This window comes from Eleutherodactylus coqui, chromosome 8 (assembly GCF_035609145.1).
Source record: "Eleutherodactylus coqui strain aEleCoq1 chromosome 8, aEleCoq1.hap1, whole genome shotgun sequence".
Classification (NCBI taxonomy): domain Eukaryota; kingdom Metazoa; phylum Chordata; class Amphibia; order Anura; family Eleutherodactylidae; genus Eleutherodactylus; species Eleutherodactylus coqui.
Window position 1 is genome coordinate 118,174,924 of NC_089844.1, and position 17,429 is coordinate 118,192,352.

At 41.9% G+C, this 17,429-nt stretch overlaps 1 protein-coding gene across 1 annotated transcript in view; it reads left to right on the forward strand.

Moving 5' to 3' along the window:
- DNAH3 (dynein axonemal heavy chain 3) overlaps positions 1-17,429 on the forward strand; it is a 379,066-nt gene that overhangs the window by 315,714 nt on the left and 45,923 nt on the right. Inside the window, exons 47-51 of the mRNA XM_066576291.1 lie at positions 4,659-5,325; positions 5,415-5,580; positions 6,400-6,616; positions 9,327-9,509; positions 15,636-15,834. Coding sequence (XP_066432388.1) covers positions 4,659-5,325; positions 5,415-5,580; positions 6,400-6,616; positions 9,327-9,509; positions 15,636-15,834 — 1,432 coding nt within the window. The remainder of the gene's footprint in view (positions 1-4,658; positions 5,326-5,414; positions 5,581-6,399; positions 6,617-9,326; positions 9,510-15,635; positions 15,835-17,429) is intronic.

Consider the following 17,429-nt stretch of genomic DNA (forward strand, 5'->3'; position numbering starts at 1 on the left):
ACGATTGCAATGTCATCATATCCTGTCACCTTCAGATGCAACTTAGCAGAGCTCTAGTGCAATCTTTGGCCCTAAGATATGTGTTACACCCAAAGTCACTGTGTTGACCTATTGTAAATGTGAGAAAGAAGAAATTGCAACATTTTTTGATAATTCTGCGTGGGATTTGACGCTATTATTATGCCATCCCTATTTGCATTGTTTAATGTTTAAGATACATCTGCAATCATTTCAATTGTCAGTAGATATGGTCATGCCTCAGAATTCCTATGGTGAGCCACATATTAAGGGGTCAAAAGCCACATGTGACTCCTGAATGATTGGTTGCCCTAAAGCAACATGCTGTGTACACATAATTGTCATCATTTTCCTCCCTGCAGAGCTTCCAAATAAGCCCCTTATCGTTACTTGCAGCATGGTGGATCAGTGGTTAACACTGTTGTCTTGCCAGTGCTGGGGTCCTGGGTTTAAATCTGATTAAGTCTGTATGGAGTTTTTATGTTCTTTTCATTTTTGCATGGGTTTCCTCCTGAGACTTTGGGTTCCAACCACACCAAAAACATGCTAATAGGTGAATTTACATTGTGACCCAGAATGGGAAGAGGGCCCAATGTGGCTAATGACAGTCTGTACAAAGCAGGGTTGAATATGTATGGGCTATATAAATGCGGAAAATAAATAAAAGCGAAGGGAGAGTTCCATTCATTGAGGATTCTTGAAGGCATATCCATCTCTTTTAGACATAGTCTACTGATAAGGTACATATTGTATATTTTGTGAAGCATTCTTTATATAAGCAAAGAATACTTGCAGATTACATAATTATTTATGATTACAGAATTAAAAATGTATGAAAGGGACAGTTCAATTTAGAAATGTCAAATTGCAATTTAAAACAAATTAATATGAGAGATTTCCTTCAGCTTTTACTTTGGAAGGCCGTAAAAGTCTCAGTTTGTCTGAGTAGATATTAAGTGATTTGTTTTAGTATTTGTGTAATTTCACATTGCCATTATTACATGACCTGTTATTAATGATCTTCACAAATAATGTTCAGAAACGTCATCATTGAAATTTATCACAATTGGAAGTCCATTTAGTAAGTCCGGCACATTATGACTTCACCCTTCAAAATTAGAAGTCTTCATGTGGGTATTTTGACTTGCAGGGTCATTTTTCTAAGACATTTTTGTAAAGCCCTGAGTCTGTCTATGTATTAATTTCAAGACAATCTATTACAGAATAAATGTTTCTTAAAGGGAACCTGTCACCAGCTATGAGCACCTTATTGTAGGTTATGGTACTCACAGGTTTCCCGTTCCCATGCTGTCACCCCAAAAGGTTGGAGCGTCTACTGGGCAGCTAAAAAGCAATGGTCTATCTATCACATTACTTAATTCCCTTAAAACCTGGGGAAAGTATGCCATCGGGATCCGGCAATTCGTCTAGTTTTCTAGTATCTTTTAAGGTAGCTCTGCACTTTCTTCTCTCTTAGACTGGTGACATTTAATGGAGAGTTTATTTTATAATTCTGCATTTCACCTGACACTTCATTATCCTGAGTAAATACACTGGTGCAAAAAGTATTTAAGAGATTTTCTTTCTCCTCCTCACCAGCTACAATTTTTCTTACATTATTTTGTAAAGGGACAAGACTTTCAGTATTAATATTTTTACTATTTCTGTAGTAAAAGAACAGTTTAGGGTGTTACTCTCTCTTGTACGTTTTTTTAATAAGAATTCTGAGATTTTTGGGGATATGAAATCTAACCAGTCCATTTGATATCTCATGCAGCATGTTAGTCTATTAGAGGCTGCCTTTATTCTCCATTAGAAAGCAGGTTATGGTGGTAGTCACTAGTTTTTATATCTCCTTCAAAATACAGGGCGGTCCAAATATATGGAGACACCTCGATAAATGGAAAAGAGTGGTTGGGAACACCATTCTGTGTGTGGCATGTTACTAAGGGTGGGGGGGCAAATCTGACAGGGGTGGTGTCCAACATGGTGACCATTTTGATAGCCACCATCTTGCAACCTGATTGATATTTTCAAATGGGATAGGGTACATGTGACGAATGTAAATAACAGAAAATTTTAAGTTGAATCCAAATGTCATATACCTTTATTCCTGCCAAAGTTATTAACAATTTTTCCATGACATGGAACACAACCACAATCCACTGCCATATGTGCTCAATATGCTTCCTCTTTCGAATTGTCAACTTATCTTCTTTTCCCATTTGTGATACTTTGAGAGCTGTATCTCAGCAAAAAAAAGCTTGCCCAGGCGTCCAGGATCCGCTGTTGCATGTTCACCACACTCTAGATTTTTACTGTATAAATCCTGGACTTGACATCACTCCACACGTAGGAGTTCAAGGGGGTGAGATCCAGCAAGTGCGGGGGCCACTCCAGTGGGCCATGATGCCCAATCCACTTCCTGGATTGGACATTGTCTTCATTCGGCCTTAAAACCTATGTTACTATGTGGAACTCTCTGCCTGAGGATGTGGTAATGGTAAAATCCATAGAGAAGTTTAAAAGGGGACTTGATGTCTTTCTGGAGCGGAAGGATATTATAGGCTATAAATCTTAGGTTAAATGTTAATCAGGCAGGTAGGAACTATTAAGGTTGGTCCAGGGATTAGTCTGATTGCCATTAGGGAGTCGGGAAGGAATTTTTCCCCCAAAAGGGCTAATTGGCTTCTGCACTTGTTTTTTTTTTTTTTTGCCTTCCTCTGGATCAACAACACAGGAGGATAAACAGGCTGAACTAGATGGACATTGTCTTCATTCAGCCTTACAAACTATGTTACTATGTTACTGCTTCAAATTTTATGAACATCACGTCTGTTATGTGGGGGCCACCATCCTGGTGGAAGAACAGTGTGTGCCATCTTTATTCCACAGTGATGGGAACTCCTCATCATGTAAATATTGCTGATACTTGGCAGCAGTAAGATTACTGTCGATGAAGAATGGATCCACCATCCTAATACCCCACACACTGCACTACACCATGACTTTCTGTGCGTCAATCATCTTGAAGGAAAACATACAGAGCGGGTTTGTGCCTTAACAGTAGCAAAGGTTTTGTTTGTTCACCTCCCTGTTCCCCTAGTAGTGAGCTTTATCACCGAACAGTACCATCTCTGTGAAATGTGGGTCCTGTTGCAGTTGCTGTAACACCCATTCTGGAGATTCAGCAATCAGGATCACCATCTTAGAGATAATGTAGCAACTAGATCTTGTGCGAGTGCTATTTGTTTGTAGCCAGTATCTTCTTAATGGTAGTTTGACTCATCCAGCTCTCCTGTGAGACACACCGGGTGTTGTGATACGGACTCCTGCAGGAGGATGCCAGGATTTCCACTGTTGTTGCTTTATTTGCGGCACTTTTGTAATGTCTATTTTTTGGCACGTCCAACACAGAACCTGCAGTGGCTTGGATACTGGGCTTCCCGGAGATCAGCACAATCTCTGTCCGTTCCTCGCGTGTTAATCTCGTAGCCATATGTGTCTGTAACAAAGAGAAAATTGCTAGTAGCTTTAGCAGAAGTAAAGGTACATTACATTTAAGATTTGGATTCCTGATCAAATTCTGTATCAGAAACATATGTCACGTGCACCCGTTTCCATTTGAAAATATTGACTTGGTTCCATGATGGTGACTTTCAATATGGCCGCTGTGTTGGACACTGCCCCTTACAAATTTTTGCCTTAGCAACATACCGCATACAGGATGGTGTTCTCAACCACATTTTTCCAATTATTCAGGTGTCTCCATACCTTTGGATGACCCTGTATCTCTTTCAAGCCTACCTTTCACATACCTTATAATATTATACTGGCTTGATACCCTGAAGGTGAAACTGAAGCGCTCAAATGAAGCCAACCCAAAGATATAATAAACTCATTGTACTTTTAAAGGGTTTGTACAGCCCCCTCTCTGTTCTATCTATGCTGGGTGAGACAGTTACTGGGACATCCATTTGATGCCCAGCAAGTATCATGCAGGCGTCCTATTTGAATAAATAGGACATGTGCATGATACTTTCTGGGCATCGAATGGCTGCCTCAGCAACTGTCCTGCTTGTCCTGCGGCAGTGTCTGCTCACGCTTAATGTCAGACTGGGTGGAAGGGCATATACCCTTTAAAACAAGTCTCCAGAGACAGCAAACAATTTGGGGGGGGGGGTTTATTACCTGGTGTCCTCCTCTGTTACTCTACTTTCGTTGATCCGCATGTTCCTGGGTCCCTTCTGTGGTCTTCCTTGCTATGTTTTAGACTAGACCACACACAGTGCATCAGTAGTTTAAGATATTACATGCTGTTGTAATTGCCAGGTGCTGCACACATGTCCAATCGGGATGCAGCATTTAGTGTCTGACTACTGATGCAAAGTGTGCTTCAAGTCTTGACTGGGGTCACCATGGTCATCTTGAAAGACCACAGAGGGGCCCCAGAAACAGGCAGATCCACGGCAGTACAGCCATAGTGGAGGCCATCAGGCAATGTAACTCTCTCCTCGAGTCCCTAGATAAATCTTATTCCCAAGATCGAAGTGTCATTTTAATTTAAACATGTTACATTTGAGGGACTGTCATGTAGATAATTTGCACTATGTGAATCATACTTTTTTTTTGGTCCCCAGGTTCTAAGCCACTTGGCACCTACTGGAAAAGTAATTGATGACAACATCCGAAGTCTCTTCTTTGGTGACTATTTTAAGCCTGACAGTGACACTAAAGTATACGATGAAATTACAGATCTGAAGCAATTAACAACAGTTATGGAATATTACCTGGATGAATTTAATAATGTTAGCAAAGCTCCAATGTCTTTGGTAATGTTTAAGTTTGCCATAGAACACATCTCAAGAATCTGTCGAGTATTGAAACAGGACAATGGTCATCTACTATTGGTTGGGATTGGGGGAAGCGGTAGACAGAGTGCTACAAAACTGGCCACCTTCATGAATGCATTTGAACTTTTTCAAATTGAAATAACAAAGAATTATACCATAAACGAATGGCGTGATGACATCAAGAAAGTGATGCTGCAAGCCGGGGTTACTGGGAAAAACACAGTCTTTCTGTTTTGTGATAACCAAATCAGAGATGAGGTGTTTGTTGAAGATATCAACATGTTATTGAACACAGGAGATGTCCCTAATATATTCCCGGCAGATGAGAAAGCGGATATAGTTGAGAAAATGCAGTCCATTGCAAGAACAGAAGGGAAAAAGATTGAAGCCACCCCTATGGCTATGTACAACTTCTTCATCGAGAGAGTCAAAGCTAACTTACACATTGTGCTGGGTAAGGTAATTTTTAAGTCTGGCTTATGTAAGCCAAATCCTACTACTTGTATTGATTATAACATTGGTTTTATGTTATTCTCTTATCAGCTATGAGCCCTATTGGTGATGCCTTCCGAAATCGTCTGCGAATGTTTCCATCATTGATCAATTGTTGCACTATTGATTGGTTCCAGACTTGGCCAACTGATGCCTTAGAGATGGTGGCAAACAAATTCTTAGAAGATGTGGACCTTGATGATGACATAAGAAAAGAGTATGTTTTGCAGATGATTAAAGGGATTGTCTCGTTTTGAAAATCCATTTTAGTATACCTTTTAAGGGGGTGGCTTTTTGCGGGCTTTCAGGGCATGCTGGGAGTTTTAGTATTAAAACAGCTGGATAATGACAGATTAAAGAGCACTGCTCTACATTATTTTAATTCATACAGACAAAGTAGGAACAGTTTCTTTTTAAACATACTCATTGTTAGAAGCATTAAAGGGATTTTCAGGACTTAAACCTTCACACACTTAGTATTGGGTAAAATAAAGGTGAAAGACATACTCACCTACTTCAGTGGCTCCCCATCCAATGCTAGCCTCCGGGGTCTGTCGCTCAGATCCCACAAGAAGCCAGCTCTGTGTTCACGTGCCATTCATTTAGCATGTGACTGCTCAGTCAATCATAGGATTCAGCGGCCATGGAAATATCACAGCTGTAGCCTGTGATTTGGTGAACAGTAATATGCACAAATGAGCACAACCGACTTCTTCTGGGTTCCAGGCAGCAGGCATCGAGGCTCCAGTGATGGGAAGCCACTAAAATCTGCAACGTTTTAATCTTTATTTTACACAAATCTAAGCCATTCATTTTTTTTAAAGTACCAGATCATCCCTCTAACGTGGGCTTTCAGGACTCGCCTATCAATGGCCGATCGTCAGGATTGTAAGTGAATAGGACTGAGCTTGCAGTGCCAGGTGTTGGACCCCTGCTGATCTGCTATTCATAACCTTATCCTAATTATAGGTCATCAATAGTTGAGTCTTGAAAACGCACTTTAATAGCAAATTTATTTATTTCCACAATGTCCTAGGGTTGTTTCCATGTGCAAGTATTTCCAGGAAAGTGTCAAAGAATTGTCAGATAGCTACTACAGCACCCTGCGTAGACACAACTACGTCACACCAACCTCATACTTGGAGCTCATCCTTACATTCAAGACATTGCTAAACAGCAAAAGGCTTGAGGTTGATACTATGAGAAGCCGCTATCTTGTTGGTCTGGAGAAACTAGATTTTGCAGCATCACAAGTAAGTGTAAAATCATGAGAAGGTTATTTATGAATAACTCTGCTTAGATCACAAACTGAATAACCTCCACTGGCCAATACTAGTGCAGAGCGCTTCATAGCTGATATAAGGTATATTTCATGTGCTGATTTCAAATATGCCATCCATTTTCCTCTATCAGCTCTAGTTTCTGTGTTCTAGGCACCGACTGAATTTTATTACCCTATTCCATATTACACATATGATTGATATAATTAAGCAAATACCATACAAATTAGTGTTGTTTTCTACAATATTGTGATGCAAGGAACAAAACAAAGTGGACTATGTAACAATTTATTATTCCAAATAATGAAAATTAAACCATAAATTAAACAGACATTAGTTTAGGAAACTTCTTTTATGGGACATTCGTGAATGAACTTTGGTAGGAGAGTCTCTCTGCAAATTCCAGCAGTAATCAGCCATCATATGTTTATCCCATCGTCCCTGATAACGATCTTCCATGGTCCTAATGTCTTGGTGAAATCTTTCACCTTGTTCTTCACTGAAGTCACCCAAATTATCTGGAAAACGGTCCAAGTGGCTGTGAAGGTAGTGAACCTTAATGCTCATATTACATCCAAGATTTCTGTAATTATTAAGCATATTGTTTACTAGCTCAGCAGAATTTGGTTGCCCAAAAAGTTTTTAACAACCTGAACGAATGACATCCATGCACTGCGCTCAACATTACTCATTGAGTCGCTGAAGCCACTATCATTTATAAATTGTCTCATTTGTGGACCATCGAAAATGCCATCTTCAGGGAGAGAAAAAAACAATCCGCTGTCAGATATCTCAGGACATTTCCTGACAGAAGCAAGGATCAGGCATGTTGAAATCCAACATGCCAGATACTTGCTTCACCCTACATCTGCCATCAGGGTACAGCCGGAAAGTCTCCTCCACACTTTAGATTGTTGGTGGGTCCTCTAACATAAATGTGTATGAGTAGTTGTACTGTACTCATCTGTGGCGAGCCATACTGTCCAGTGGATCCCCTGATATTTACATCATCCATGTAGGCTATTTTCATTTTTGCTTGTAGCTTATTATTGTTACATGTGCTGTATGTAAGGAAGGGACCTAAATCCAAATTAAGTCCTCTCTCAGTTTGCTACTCAGTATGTCTCAATACACAGAGCGGTACCCACTCAGGTATTTCCGTCAGCCCCATTGAAATGAATGGAATGATGACCGTGCATGCTCAGCTAACCCAACATTCACAGTGATGTCACTGCGAGGAGAGAAGCAACTCTCCAAGTGACAGCCAGAGTGGGGCACGGGAGTCCCGTTCTTGGGATCAGCGGGGGTTTAAGCGTTGAGGATTGGGGATAACTTGTGGATAGGTGATAACTTTCCATTGTGGCACAACCCATTTAAGCACTCGACAGTTTTTCCAAAGATTATTTGGTCCAGTTCCTTTACCCAAGAGCGTTAATTGCTCATTCAATGGAGACAAGCACGCCAGAGATCTCTTCCAGCCACCGACTTCCATTCAGAGTAAACATCAATGACTGCCTGCTTAAACAGGCTGATAGTTGCTTGTTTCTTATGTGAGCTACAAAACAAAGAACTATGACTAATTAGCGATTCTCGCTCACGTGCCTTATTAAGTCCCATGCTTACACAGGATGACACTCGCCCATAATCGCTTGTTTGAGCGGTTACTCAAATGACTATTGGCTCATGTAAAAGTACCCTGTGCCTCTGTTCACACCCTTAGGTATCACACCCTGGAATATTAAAGGGGTTTTCCAGAGAAATGATGACCGATTATCAGGATAGGTCAACCCTAGTTGATTGATTGGGGTGCGTCGTTCAGGACCCCGACCGATCAGCTGAGTGGGTGCATGCTGTCAACGCCGCAAATACAAAGAGGTCGGAGCGGAAGCAGTGGAAGTCTCCATGCCAACCTCTGTGTAGTGGCCGGCATTTGTAACTGCAGACACAGCTCGTGTTGATTTCAATAAGAGCCGTGCCTGCAGTTACAAGCGCTGGCCACTACATGGGAGACTTCCACTCCAAATTCACAGAGGTCGGAGCGAAAGCCTCTGCGCCGACCTCTGTAGTGTAGCTGGTGCCTGTAACTGCAGGCATGGCTTCCATTGATTTCAATCAGAGCTGTGCCTGCAGTTACAAGCGCCGGCCACTATACGAAGGTTAACACGGAGGCTTCAGACAGAATGCGCTCAGCTGATCGGTCGGGGTCCTGAGCGACGGACCGCAGCCGATCAACTATTGATGACCTACCCTGTTGATAGGTCATCAATAGTATTTCCCACATAACTAGTATGTTGCAAGGGGACCCGCATCTGCTTGCTGACACTTACTGTTAGGAATGTCATGGGTTTGTTATTTATATACAAAATGAGGTGCACAGTGAGAAAAATCAAATTCTTTTTTACTCTACTTTACTTAATTCTTTATTATCCACAAACAGACCTAGATTGCTTAATGTGTTAATTATTTCCCAACAGCTTGTTAAGCTCTTAATCTTCTAAAATGGATGTACAAAGAAAGCACCATGGATGGTGTAAAGTAAGAGTGCGGGGTGATGGTTCTGCATCTCTTTGTTATGATGTTTTCCTATCCTGCATTTAATAAGATTTAATGATTCCCATTGTAGCTCATTCTGTTGAGTCGTACAATTGCTAATTATTGCTCTTCTTCATGGAATTTGCATTAGGTTTCAGTTATGCAGAAAGAACTTACTGCGCTTCAACCAGAATTGATTAAAACTTCAGCCGAAACGGAGAAGATGATGATTAAAATAGAAAATGAGACGGTAGAAGTTGACGCCAAGAGAGAACTAGTGTCAGCAGATGAGCAGGTGGCCAATGAAGCGGCTGCTGCTTCTAAGGCAATTAAGGTAACCCTGGGTCCTTGCGTGGACACCAACTTACTATAACTCCTCAGTAATTGATATCTACTAACGCAATTTTTGCTGCTGTCGTCAAAAACAAGATGGAAGATATTAAGGCAGACCGCCACCAACAGTCCCAATTTACAATTTTTATTTCTAGAACTGTCATCATTAATTTTCATTCTTCATTGTTCCATTTATTCATAGAATATTTCAACCCCTTGCAAAGGTGACAACAAGAAGTGCAGCAATGTTGTTTGTCATCTTTTAATTAAATTCTGAAACACCAATGACTAACCATTATTTTGTTAACATCTTTAAGCAATAACAAAGGGTCAGCTTACCAAAAAGCTCAGTGATAGGTGACAACCAATATGTATGTCCTTCTGCAAAAGACAAAAATCATGTACTGTGTATACAATGCTAAGTACGAAGATTGTGTCACAATTAAAAGTGGATGTACACATGTTCTGTATAGTGGAGGTTGAAGCCTCAGAATTGTCTTCTGTGGTGGAACAAGGGAAGCCCAATTTAATGTTGGACCCATGTTACTATATATCTATTAGTGACTTAAAGGAGTTGTCCAGGACTTCAGGCAATTTTGATGACCTATTTTCGGGATAGGTCATCAATAGATGATCGTCAGAGGTCCGCCACTCGGGATCCGCACCGATTAGCTGATTCCCAGCATCACTGTTACCACAGATAGCGCAGGAAGGAAATTGCGCCATCCATCTTGCAGCAAATTGAATTGGTAGTGTAGGTTAATTCAGTGGGAGCTGTGCCCACACTACCAAATCGAGCCACTGCAATACAGATGGCCCAGTCTGCTTTCTGGGCTGCCTGTGGTGACAGCAGTGATGGAAATCAGCTGATTGGCAGGAATCCTGAGTGGCAAACCCCTTTCTATCATCTTTCAAAGACCTATTCTAAGGATGGGTCACCAGTAGAGACGAGCGAATATACTCGTTTCGAGTAATTACTCGATCGAGCACCGCAATTTTGGAGTACTTCCGTACTCGGGTGAAAAGATTCGGGGGGCGCCGGGGGGCGGGGGCATGGCCGAGTAGGTTCGCTCATCTGTAGTCTCCAGTAGAAAAAAAATCAACCCCTTTAAATACACTATACACTAATAGATTTATTTACCACGGGTGTGTTAGCCATATAGTAGGAGAGGCTTTATTAATCCTCAGTTATCCCAAATATCTCTTTGGGGTAAGAAAAAAAAAATGAAAAAAAAATTGCTTATGTTGGATGTTTATAAAATTACCACGTTGCATGCAAATTATGCACATCGGTGTGGTGGACACACCGGACCGTTTCTGTTGTCTTGAGGTTTTTCTCCTAAACTCGCTCCTATGAGCAATATGTCATCTACGGATCACAGCATATCTTGCACACTCGGCATGAGTTCTTAAGCCTCTTGGTATTCTATCACTGGGTTTGGTGTAATATGGTGGAAAGTAAGAACAGGTTCTCTTTAATTTTATTATCTAAGAGTTTACATTTATTAAAGTTTCCTGAATATGTCGTAAAGATACTTCTCTGTATCACAGCTCTCTACAGAATTGTGAAGCAGACGAACAGACTGGTCTTACACATGAAAGCCCATTGATATCTTTGTTGTAGAGCCTGGAAAGTCCTGACATCCTTGCATCCATTTTATTTTTAGATGGTCTTATTTCTGTCTTCCCCTCTTGACTATTATAAAAGTACAGCAGTTAAGAGCACTTTCACACGTAAATTGCTGTACTGCAACAGAATTGACATTCTACATACATCTTATTTACATTGCTCCAATATATCTCAGATGGAAAATGAAGCAACTTTGTAAATCGTCTTTATAAAGAAAAATGTAACCAGTTTTTGTCTATAGCACTCATACAGTCTTATGTGTCTCCACCTCAAAAAATTGCAAGCAAATCCTAAAAATGTGCATGTGTTCACTAAAACAGGGCATGACCTCAGAGTGGAGGCTGTGACCTAAATTCAAAATTTTGCTCCAAAAGTTTGGTGCAAAAACTGTCACAAAACTAAGTCAACTTCTAGGTGGTATAAACGGTATAAACTTATTCTAGACATTTTAAAGATGTACCAGATTTATCATCCAGCAGACTCATAATGATAAATATGGTACATCTCATTAAGTAAATACTCAGAGATCTGTCTAAGACCTTATTCACACAGCTGTATATCCGCAACTTTTTAGTAGCGTCAAAAAATCGTGACCATGTGAAGCATTAGATTCCAATGTATTCATCCACATGAATGATTTTTGGGTGCATAAAAAATTCATGCTGGGAAAAATAGAGATCGGCAAACGTTTTCGGTCACTGATTTTATACGCCACTTCAAAAGATAGCTCTTACCCTATCTTTTGCCGAGATACGCAGGAAGCTCCTGTAGACTTCTATGGAAGTGGGAAAAAAAGGAGGGAGTTTTCCTGCATCCAACGCTGGGAAAAGAATACAGCTGTCTCTATTTAAGCATTAGCAGTCATTTCGAGGATTTCTGCTGATTGAGGGATATCAGCGCTGCAGTATATTTTTTTGGCGATACGCAACAGTCGCCCGTGTGAATGGCAGAAAATACGCAGCTAAAGATCGGAACTCAATCGCGGCTTTTCTTCATTCATGCAATTTTACTGTGTATATGGACGACTGTAAAAATCCATACGGTCGTGTGAAAGAGGCCTAACTATTAGGGTGGGTTCACACGAGCGTGTTTTTGTGCGTACATATGCACGCACAAAAACACGCTTCTATTTGAAACAATGCATTCCCTATGATGTGTACACATGTGTACACAGGTGCGTGCCTGCAAAGATAGGACATGTGTGCACCATAGGGAACGCACGCATTGCTTTCAATGGAGCCGCAGCTACTGCCGGCGGCTCTATTGAAAACAATAGTCTGCCGGCATCCCTGCATTCCTTTTCAGGGAAGGGCTTTACATATAAGCTCTTCCCTGAAAAAGAAAAATTTTAGTATTAAAAAAAAATGCAGGCAGTCTCTTCAATGGAGCCCCCGCTGCTGCTGGCAGCTCCATTGAAGACAACAGTCTGCTGGCACGCCTGAATTGTTTTCCAGGGAAGGGCTTATATGTAAAGCCCTTCTCTAAAAAAGAATGCAGAGGGCCGGCAGAGCATTGTTTTCAATGGAGCCGCCGGCAGCAGCAGCGGCTCCATTGACAACAAGCACGCAGCTGTGTTCACGCGTGTTTTTGCTCATACCTAGGTGCGGACGTATATACGCACCTAAGTACGCACAAAAACACGCTCATGTGAACCTACCCTTAGACAGTATTAGTAGATCTGCGTCATTATAAAGCAATCTAGTCTTGAGTTCTGAAGTCGGAATCCGGGAATACTGCAGCAGGTGGGGATAAACCATTGTTTAGTTGCATGGTGATCATTAAGTCCATATACAGCAACATAAGTAATACATGCCTATTCTACTAGAATGTTTGGGGAACTAATAAACATGGGGATACCACAGTTCTCCTGGATAAGTAGAATTTGAATACATATTACATAAGATTTATTGGTGGTTCATCTATGACAGAAAGGACTGATGTTTTCCTCTACTGTGTGCGCAATGTACATAGGTAAGTGTGCACCTACCACTGTGCACGCTGCAGGGGCAAACACCCTGACATATTGCTGCTATGACTAATGGGCATATGACCACCCCTGATAAGAGAAGAGACAGTATGGCTGGCACTTTACAAGGTGTACTGTGGCTCACAATTTAAAAGAAGCACCATTACAAGTTTGGGGGACATTGAAGTTATTATGGGGCCGCTGTGGCTTTTACTGTTCGCAGGTAATGTGGCTGTCAATGTTTTGGTTAATTACGTGTCCAAGGGTGCATTAACACGGGCAAGTTTCACGTGCGAGTTCCGTCCGATAGTGATATGGATGGAACTTGTGCATGAAGATTACATAATGATTTCAATGTGTTTATATACAAGAGCGATTTTTCTCTCACAGGGATTGAAAAATCGCTGGATGTCGTATTTTTTTGGCAATTCATCTCAAGGAATTGCCCATTATTTTCCATGCGATCTTTAAAAAAGATTTGCATGCGATTGAGATTTGTATCTTTAAAACATTGGATTGTTTTCAAGTTTGTGAAAATCGCAAGTACATAGATATGATACAATGTATTTTTTAAGGAATAATACATCACGCTCGCACCAAGAATTGCAAGTTTAAGAGTGCAATATTGGTATGAGTTCTTAATGTAGCTGAAGGTGATTATTAGTTCGGTCATATAGTAACATTTTGGAACATTTCTTTTAATGAGAAGGCAGAAGCAGCAGTGAGGAAAAGTTATCTTCCTTCGTTCTCACTGAGCTGTCAGCGCTGTAGACATCCCAGTTATTTAGGTCAACTTAGCATATAGAAGTATATTTCTCATGAAGCCGAAGATTCATAGCTTCCAGTATATTTCTGAGCATATGTAATCGCCCCTTTGGGTTTTCGATACCTGTTTACTCCTGCTGCACACATTTTCTTCAGAATCGATTGTAGTGCTTTTTTGGTTTCAACACTTTATAAGTAGGATAGATTTAGACATTTTTTAGTTGCAGGACATAACTTTAATTAATTTTTTTTATTTAGGATGTAGGAGTGCAGTGTACAAAATGGCCTGCAGAGGCTGATAGACAGACATTCTGATACCTGCAGAAAGAGACAATACCTGTGGGTGTGGCAGGAGGTAGCATAGTAACATAAAAGGATCAGTTCCTGCCACACTCAGCGGGAAGAAAGCTGGCTGCTAGCCAGAAAGGCTGTAGGAGCAGCCAACAGGACTGGGAGCCTGAGGTCCTACACCAACCAGTTAGGGCCCGTCACCTGTCTGATAGAGGAGGATGCCCTTTAGACTTCCCTAGGGGGGTTAGTGACAGGGACCCTGTGGGTTGTGAACCTTGGACATTGTGTGCTTTATATGTTTGCTGTGCTGTCACATGAAATAAATACTGGCAGATGCCAGATTTAAAGAAATTTTTGTCTCTGGAGCCTGTATGCACATGGTATCCATTCCTGCCGAAAGGCAAAAACAGTGAACCTGCAGGTGAGTGACGCTAACTTGCCACACTAAGCATATTGAGCCCCTCCAGGTTCTACCTTTCGATGCTGGCGAGTGTTGACATAACTCAGGGTTGACGATATGAAGATTTCTCACACTTATATTGATACATTTTTCCACTGTTGTTATCATTTGGAAGTGATGTATTCATACCTTCCTCACTGCGCAGAGGGATGTCTGATCGAATCCACACATACGCCTATGGAGCAGTGCAATGCCTTGCTATTGTCTACGGGGGTAAGATCTTGCATATCTTCAAATTCTCAGCGTGGTGACAAGCTCAGTGTGTGCCAATGCAAAATGTCATAACTAAGAATGCATATGCCTCATACATTTATATCAGTGAGCTGTGAGCAGTGAGTCTCCAGCTGTTGTCAGACTGAACATCATAACATGCTATGAAAATCTGCAGACTGGTGTGGTTCACTGAAACTTCTTTGTCCTAAAGGACATGCCACGGGATAAAATCAGCTGGGTTGGCTGCTTGCCCCTGCAGCCATGACCTTGCCGACTCTATCCATGTATTTTTTATTTTCATACTTGCCTCCAGTTGCCCAGATGGGCACTTCTCAGGTCCAGCTCCTGGCGCTGTCAGTGTGTCAAGTGGGTGGTCCTCACCACTCACTGTCAATGTCAGCCATTGGGAGCGAGCAGTGGGGACAGCCTACTTGACACATTTAGGAGCTGGGCCTAAGAAGAGCCCATCCAAACAAAGAGAGGTTAGTATGAGGAAAAAACAGAGATAATTAGCTGGGCCTTAGTACAGAGGCATACAGCCAGCCCCGTTCATTCTATCTCTTGACAGGTCCTCAGTAACAGCGGCAGAGCCACATGTGAAGTATATGCATTCCTATATGGTATCTTGCATTGGTACACACTGAGTTTGATCACAGTCCAACGCATAATCATGTATTTGTTTAGAGCGCCTAAATAATGAATGTAAAAGCTTCTAAATTAGAGTGTATTTCAGTGATTTTACTGAGGCAAGGCAATAAAATTGTTTGTATTTTAATTTAGTTTTAATGTCATGACTTTGCAGGATGAATGTGAAGGTGATCTAGCAGAGGCCATGCCAGCTCTCCAGGCAGCACTAGATGCTCTTGATACTCTGAACCAAAATGATATTACTTTAGTAAAATCTATGCAGAATCCTCCAGCCCCTGTAAAACTGGTGATGGAGAGCATCTGTGTGATGAAAGGCATGAGACCAGACCGAAAGCCAGACCCAGGAGGATCAGGTGAGAGGATAAATGCATGCATGATACAGTGTCTTTGTGAACCGAAGGGAGCGGTTATGCTAAAGCTTGTCAAATAAAGTGTGTCAAATCAGCAATGCCAAATACATATGTTAGAAAATTAATGGCTAAGCCATTGCATAATTAGATCTGTTAAAGGGAATATGTCAACATCTCTCTGAGGGCAGCTTTTCGTAGTGACAGGTACACTGATTACAGCGATGTGTTTGTTTTATGTGTCTGTGAAGTTGTTTGTCAAACTTAATCAGTAGCAGGACACACATAGATGACTACAGTACAGGAAGTTGTCCTCGATATTCATGAGCTGCAGTCTAAGCTCTGCGCACCCCACCCTCCAACCACTGATAGCTCTCTTCCTATGCACAGTAGAAGTCAGAGAGCTGTCAATCAGTGGCTGGAGCATGGGCTGGGTTGTACTAGCCTGCAGCCTATGAATATCGAGGACTACTTCCTGTAGTCCTCTGTGTGTGCTGCTACTGATAAGATGTGAATTTCTAACAAACCACTTCACAGATACATAACACAGACATATGGCTGCAGCCACCATGCCTGCCACTACCTTATGGTGCCCTGTGAGTAGAACATAAGGGTGTTGCCAGATACTCTTTAACCCCTTCCCGCCACAGGGCGTAACTGTACATCCTGGTTCCCTGGTACTTAACGCAACAGGATGTACAGTTATGCCCTGTGGATAGCGCAAGATCAGAAGAGATCTTGCGCTATCCAGCAGTGGAAGCCAGCTGTCACCAATGGCCGGCCTCCCGCTGCAACAGCGGGGGTGCCTCGAAACAGGGACCCCCGCTGTTAACCCCTTCCCTACCGTGATATATTTAGATCGCAGCGTGTGAAGGGTTCAGAGGGGGAGGGCGCTCCCTCTGTGACGTCATCGGACCCCTGTGTTGTAATCACGGGAGGGCCGACGGGTTGCCATGGCAACAGGACGCCAGCTATAGGCGTCCTGCTTTGCCATTGCCTATGATCGCTAATAAAAGCAATAAGCGCTGCGGAATAAGTTGGCGCTATACAAATAAAGATTATTATTATAAGCCATTGTAGGACAGAAGTCCTGCACTGCTTTATCATAGCGATCAAAGCTGCTATTGTGCAAGTCTCCTACAGGGACGCAGAAAATGTGAAACAAAAAGATAAAAATAATGTAAAAAAAAAACTAATGTATTGTTTTTTTCCCATATTAGCATTATTATTATTTTTTTAAATTAAAATCCCACATATTTGGTATAGTTGTATCCTAGAGATGAGCGAACGTACTCTGTAAGGGCGATTTCGCAATCGAGCACCGCGATTTTCGAGTACTTCACTACTCGGGTGAAAAGTACTCGGGTGCGCTGTGAGGCGGGGGGTTGCAGAGGGGAGTGGGGGGTAGCAGCGGGGAACAGGGGGGAGCCCTCTCTCTCTCCCCCACACTCCCCGCTGCAACCCCCCGCTCACCCACAGCGCACCCGAGTACTTTTCACCCGAGTAGTGAAGTACTCGAAAATCGCGGTGCTCGATTGCGAAATCGCCCTTACCGAGTACGTTAGCTCTTCTCTAATAACGACGCATACAATAAATTAAAC